The sequence below is a fragment of the Nicotiana tabacum genome, chromosome 17 (assembly GCF_000715075.1).
Source record: "Nicotiana tabacum cultivar K326 chromosome 17, ASM71507v2, whole genome shotgun sequence".
NCBI classification, from domain to species: Eukaryota; Viridiplantae; Streptophyta; class Magnoliopsida; order Solanales; family Solanaceae; genus Nicotiana; species Nicotiana tabacum.
Genome location: NC_134096.1, coordinates 30,895,830 through 30,902,765, shown reverse-complemented (window position 1 = coordinate 30,902,765; position 6,936 = coordinate 30,895,830). Strand labels below are relative to the sequence as shown.

The 6,936-nt window shown below is 33.1% G+C and overlaps 1 protein-coding gene across 1 annotated transcript; it reads right to left on the bottom strand.

The window, feature by feature from the left end:
* Positions 1–4,190: 4,190 nt before the first annotated feature.
* Positions 4,191–6,539, bottom strand: LOC107768914 (photosystem I reaction center subunit psaK, chloroplastic-like). Its single transcript, XM_016588083.2, has 3 exons — positions 6,334–6,539; positions 5,956–6,036; positions 4,191–4,455 (listed from the first exon to the last, which is right to left on the bottom strand). Exons 1-3 carry the CDS (start codon positions 6,415–6,417, stop codon positions 4,228–4,230), a joined length of 393 nt encoding a protein of 130 aa, XP_016443569.1. The 5' UTR covers positions 6,418–6,539; the 3' UTR covers positions 4,191–4,227.
* Positions 6,540–6,936: the final 397 nt, after the last annotated feature.

Below are 6,936 nucleotides of genomic sequence, written 5' to 3'. Positions count from 1 at the left end.
TGGAACCTTACTTGATTTAAAACAAAAGAAAAATGAGTAAGGTAGAAGAAAAAAGGAAGGAAAAATAAGGAATTGTGATTAAATGGAAGACTAGGTGATGAAATGAAAAATGAAGAAGGGATGGAAAAGTTCTTGAAGGAAGAGTAATTTGATTGTTGAAAAATTATAGTGCTTAGGGAGGTTTTGAGTCACTCTAACCAAAATTGCGCCCTACCTTAACTAAAAGCCTAAACTACAACCCTTTAAGTCCTAATTGATTTTGAACCAAGTTTGTCTACATTAGTGGAGAAATACATGAAGCCGCCTATGGTACTACTTGTGTGCATTTGAACATATTTGTGAGAAAGAATTAATTCTTTCCATTTGACATCCCATATATTTTTTGAATTGCAATTTATGAGTGTGAGATTCTCTCTTAAGTGTGAGGGCACATGAGATTTGAGTTGTGAATTTAATCTCATTTTCAATTGGGAGGAATGAACAAGGGAAAGTAATTTGTGATAAAGAGGCAAATTTTAAAGCTTTAGTATCATGATTTGATTGCTACTTTGATTAACATAGTGTTTGAACACTTGAATTATAATAAAAGTTATGAGTTTTTGGTGTTTTATATGCTTTGGATTAATTGTTGGTACCAATCAAAGTCATGTGTTTGTACTTAAAGTAGACCTTTTGACTTGGTATGATATTGATGCACTATTGAGTTAAATACTTAGAAGGAGATTTTGTGCTTTAATTACTTGAGGACAAGCAATAGATTAAGTTTGGGGGTTTGATAAGTTGGTAATTTACCAACTTATATCGTTTTTAATCTTAGAATTTTGATATGTTCGATTGATAAAATAGTGTGTTTAATGTCGTTTACTTCTACTTTACAGTTTTTATATGATTTATAAGTGATCGGGAAGAAACCAAGCAAAAACAAGTCAAAAAAGGGGCTCAAAAGCAGAAATCTGAAAATTGGCCTCAGGGGTCGCAAATGCGAGCAGGAGCTTGCATTTGCGAAGTCAACTAAGTCAAACAATTTTTGCAAATGCGAAATAAGGTCCGAAAATGCGAAGTAAAACCAGACAGTCAACCTTCGCAAATGCAAAGTCTACCATCGCAAATGCAAAACCAAGTGCACAGTGCCTAGTTCACAATTGTGAACATACAGATTGCAAATGCGTTGTTCAACAGTGATGTCAGGGTTCGCAATTACGAACTAATATTTGCAGTTGCGAATGTCGCGCTTCAGTTATGGGAAATTTTGTCATTTCATATTTTCTTCATTCCAAACCCATAAATACACGACCTATATTATTGAAAACAGATCTTTGGCCAATCTCTGAATATTTTTGACATCTCTTGACTAGAGAACACAAGTTTTGGAGCTAGGGTTCTTGCACACACACTTGGGTCTTGAAGATTTGAAACTTTTGGTTGAGAAGTTCTTACTCATTTATGCTCAATTATTCATTTCCTTGCTTTGTATTGAATACCTAAGTGTGTAGTATTTTTTCCAATACTTGAATCTTGTTTATGGGAATATTCATATTTAAAGTGTGGATTAAATATCTTGTTGTGCTTATGTATTGAACGATTTTTATTTATATTGAAGTGAGTTATTATTTCTTTAATTATTCTTATTCTTTAATATTTTCAAAGGGATTAGCTAACCCTAGGACTCGCCCATTTACTTCGAATTAATTTTGGGAGAGATAATTTGGGGTTGAGAAAGATTAATTAATAACAACTTGAGGCATTAACCCTTACTTTATAGATTCTACCTAGGGATAGGATTAAACTACTTGTATTCATATTCGGGTGTGCTTAATCTCATAATTATTTTAGGGATAATTCAATTAGGAAGTCTTGTTAGTCTTCGGAAGAAGCTAATAAAGAATTATTACCCGAGGCTAATTAACATAAACTCGCTCATATTTGTAAAATCGTGAAATACATTGGATCGTTACTTGAGTGTAATTCCCAATGCATCCATGTTTGTAGCCATTGATCATTTTACTTGCTTTCTAGGTTAGTTTACATTTTCGCAATTAGTTATAAATATTTTTTCAAAACCATTCTAACTGTTTGGCTTAGCATAATAAGTAATAATTCTCTTACACTCCTAATTGCCTATTTCTCTATGGGAATCGATCCCGACTCATAGTTGGGTATATTATATTGCATGCGACCGTATTCATTTACTTTTTAGTAGTGGATTTGGACGTCATCAAGCACCATCAGAATTCTGAAGCTTCACCAGACCATTCCGAAATCAATTCGAAACTCACCCGAGCCCATCGGGCCCCACACCAAATGTTCACACAAGTACATTAACCTCATACGAACCCCTTCACACTCCCAGAACATCAAAATAACATACAAAAACATAAATCGAACACCAAAACGCAACATGCAAGCTTTGAAACTCAAGAATTTTAATATTCACAACCAAGCGTCTGAATCCTATCAAACCAACTCGGAATGAGACCAAACTTTGCACACAAGTTCTAAATGATAAAATAGACCTATTCCAAGTCTCGGAATAAGTGTGTGACCTCGATAGTTACAAAGTCAACCATTGTCAAACTTATGAAATTTCTAAACCTCAAATTGCTAACTTTCGGTAAAAAGAGCCAAATTATCCTTGGAACCTCTGAATTCAATTTCGAGCATACGCCTAAGTCCAAAATCACCATACGAACCTATTGAAACCATCAAAATATGAATCCGAGGTCGTTAACGCAAAAGTCAAATTTTAGTCAACTCTTATAACTTAAGCTTCCAATCATAGAACTAAGTGTTCCAATGCAATCTAAAACCTTCCCGAAACCAAACCAACCGTCCTCTCAAGTCACAAAACAACAATTAAGCACACGGGGAATATCAAATGGAGAGACATGACTCAAATACACAAAACAACCGGCCGAGTTGTTACAACTAGTAACATGGAGAATGTAGCTGGTTAGATGAGCTGAGTTTTATATATATATATATTATCTAATAATGCATTTTTCATACTTATAACTGCGTCTGGCAGGAAATTAAAGTTAGTTAGATCCAATTAGGCATTTTTTCTTGTATTTTTGTCATATTTTATTTTGAATTGTAGCGATATAAATAGGAGAAAGCAATATTACATACATATTTTTGGAATAAGATATGAGCTTCTCCCTTTGAATTTCCCTCCTCTCTGAATTCTCTTCTTCTTCAATTACTGTTCCATTGTTGGTGTCTCGTACCTTTTGGTATCACAATTCAACTTGATGCTTGTGTTATATAAAGACATTTAGTTTATAAAATATAATGTTCAATTGTCTTATTCAATATGAATATCAAGTGTATGTTAAGTAGCCTCAAAACTCTCCCCAATCCTAGGTTCACTCCAAATATCCTTGGACATTTAAGGGAGATGAAAGTCCAATCGGGGTTTGAATCCAATTGGAAGGCATTAGCCTCTTATGAACCTTAGATCATTCATGTTTGTATGTATGTACGTCTATGTATATATTTGATCTTAACTTACATGATATGGTTTCTTTTAGAGTTAATACATCAAAATTCCCTAAAAAATTATACTCCTTTTATAAATTTCACATCTAAACTATTGAGGATTTCTATTACTCCCCCTGAACTCCATTGTTCTCATACTAAAATACCCCTTGAAGTGTTAGGTGACAGAGAAAATGGTTTCGGTCTTGATTTTTATGAGAACTGAAGTTGGGGAAAAAAAAAAGTTAGAGCCGATCTTTAGTTTTACAGTGTTTTGTAATATTTTGTATAATTAGGATCTTTTTCTTTTAAAAATCAAGGAGGTAAAATTATGGTAGTGGAGATTAATTCCACTGTGCAACCACATGGCAGATTTAATACGAGAATAATGCATTTCACTGAATATAGAAATTAACCCCCAATAGATTAGTATGTATTTCGCTGAATTAGAGGGGTTTTGATATATGAACTCTTTCTTATATGATATATAAATTGATAACTTGCTATATATCGTTGTATACTTGATTAAATAATTTTCATGTTGATTTGTGTAATCTTTTATGTATTATTACAGTGGGTGACTTTCCAACCCAACGCATCGCGCGATAAATATTGGTTATGTCTGTTCAATTTTTCTCTAATTGTTTCATAAAACTTCTGTGGTAGCAACAGAAAAACAGGAGAGTTAGCAACATAAATGCTAGAAACTGGAATACACAAGAAAATATTTTGTTATAAACAAGAGATTATTTAGATAGCACCAATGTTTTTGAGGCCAAGAACAACCCCAACACCAATAATGTGACCAACAACACCACAAGCCAAGGTGTCAGCGAGTGTAAATCCAGCAGGATCTCCAGTCTGGAGACCTGAGTCCCTAACCTCAAGCTTTAGCCCTGCTGTAGCTTTCCTGTTTGCTGATGGAGCCAACCCAAATCTACCAGCAAAGAGCATTAGGCTTGTTGATGTCACCATTATCTGTTCAACATACAAACACTTTGTTACAAAATCGTTCGCATTAACTCATGGTTTGGTTTCTTGCATCATTTATGTCTCCATAAAGAACGTCAATACTTACTATTTATGAGACTAAATTTACATAACATACTATTCGACTTAATTCTTATCACTAAATTTATCTCCTTAGAACTTTTATCTGCCTTCAATTTTACTCCAAAAAAGTCAATCAAAATCATGAGACGATGAAATTGAATAGTAATAAATAAACATATGCATGTACATAAATCAACGTTGATCAATTTTTGTGCCTTTTAAGCTAAAATATTATTTAAAAGTAGAAAAATGTTGGATAAAAATTGTAATATTTAAGATTTTATCCCATATATAGGACTTTAGCCCACCGTTGTGAAATTAGAATAGTAAAACTAAATATACTACATTTAACCATGGTCATTTCAAAAAAATTCGGAAGTCCATAAATTCTATTTGGTAAAAATCTTGCACTAAGTTCTTTCTAACCACTACCCTATTTTGATTGCTCAACTCAATTCTACTTGGACAATAATACTGAAGAAGAAACGAATTTGCATGGACTCCCAATTCCAGCTCTTTCCTTTCTGTTCTTCAAGTTCTAAGGCCCGTCATACCAATCCCACAATGAAAAATAAAAAATACTTCCAACACCAACTTATATCTATTAATAAATAAAAAACCTTTAATTGTTGGCACATTCCTTTTTACTCGATCTGTGACACTGCACATCCGATCCTTTTTTGAGGTAATTTACCTTCATCCAGTGAATTCTCTCAAAGATTGATTTCATGTACTATTTCAAGAATAAACAACATAAGTTGATATTACGGATGGTTTTTGTTTAAATTATGCTATTATCTACTATTATTTAGGAAAATATATGATTTACTCTATTTTGTTTTTGTATTTTTCACTTGCGTTTCTTCTGAGAAGGCGCTCAATTCAATACAAGCAATGTCAATTTATGTCATTAGAAGAATATTATAGGAATATGTAGTAGAAGTTTTGTCAAATTGCTAATGCGATATGCTTTTCTCAGAAGAACTACATGCATAATAGAGACCATTCGATCTGTAGAGGAAGAGATTAAAATGCATTGGCCCCTTGAAACCTAAAATATGGAGGAAGGAACGTAACTGAGTCATTTCATGCATGCTGACCTACTAGTATACGTATTTTGATTATGTTTACATATCAAAGCAAGACCCAACGGATTTGTGGATACACACACTATGTATTTTGAGGGTCGACCCTTTTATGGAAGAAGTCACCATTCTGATAAAAGATAACTTATTCATCATTTTGCTATAAAGTAGACCACTATGATTTTCACAGGATAGTCAGGTTTTCATTTTCTTTTAAAAAAGAAATTGCAAACGCAAAACTTTTGAGTTTCTTTGATACGACTACTTTATTCTTTTTGAGTTTTCTTTTTTATATCTCAGTTATAAAGTCTCTCACAATATAATTGCAATAGTTATTTACCAAATTTGTGGGCGAGCCAATAAAATCACAGCGAGCACCCAGAGCACCTTGCCCTCTACTCCTCATGGGTTGAACGGCCACCTGCACCCAGTGAAAGATGATTGTTACAACTATATAAATTCATATGTTTTCAATGTCTTAACAATTTGAAAATGGTAAAATCCATAAATAGTGAATAATTTTATTTTAAAGATATCTGATATTACTCATAGAAAAGAAAAACAAAATACAAGACGTTAATCATAAAATAATTTCAGCTACTTCGAAATCAAGTCAAATGTATCAAAGTAAGCAAAAATTATAAACGGGAAAGATGAAAAAAAAAAGTAAAAATAACACCCAAGTAAATGTAAAACAGACATAAATGGAGGAACTGACCAAGCCCTGAATAGGGGAAGTAGAGAAGGTGTTGGTTTTGAGTCCATTGAACTGTGGAAGAAAAGTTAAGATGGTGGCAGCCATTTTTGCAGCAACTCAACTTTTTTCTCTCTTCTTTTTTTTTAGTTTAATTGCCTTTTGACAAAATTGTTTGTATAAATCTATTGGGGTTCGAAACAAGTTTCTGTGACATAGGCCCATTACCCAAAGCAAGGAGTTTGTGGCCTCAGAATGGGCTGTTTTAGATACACTTGGATACTTGTTTGCTGAAGTGGCAATCTTATATTGGCTGAAGTGGATAAGATTTAGATGTTTGATAAATCCAGCTAAGATTACTTGAAATGATGTGCTATAACTAGATACGATATTTAAAAATTTCGGTTCGATACTTCAATATTCGGTATATTAATTGTGTATATCAAATACCGTGTCAAAGTAGTTCAGTACGATTCGATATTTTTTAGTTTGGTTCGATACAGTTTTGATACGATTCGATAAAATTGCTGTTAGTTTTATTTGCCGGAGGAGTTCTAACAATAGTTCATCGAGATAACCCAAATCCATGAGGTAACGATATTAGTTTGTCAACAACGAACTTGAAGG

What these genes read in the sequence shown, in the direction of transcription:
- LOC107768914 (XM_016588083.2), bottom strand. Translation starts at nt 6,417, where the DNA reads ATGGCTGCCACCATCTTAACTTTTCTTCCACAGTTCAATGGACTCAAA. An exon ending in CTTCCCCTATTCAGGGCTTG is followed by an intron (nt 6,037 to 6,333) that starts GTCAGTTCCTCC and finishes CACTGGGTGCAG; the next exon opens with GTGGCCGTTCAACCCATGAG. An exon ending in TTGGCTCGCCCACAAATTTG is followed by an intron (nt 4,456 to 5,955) that starts GTAAATAACTAT and finishes TATGTTGAACAG; the next exon opens with ATAATGGTGACATCAACAAG.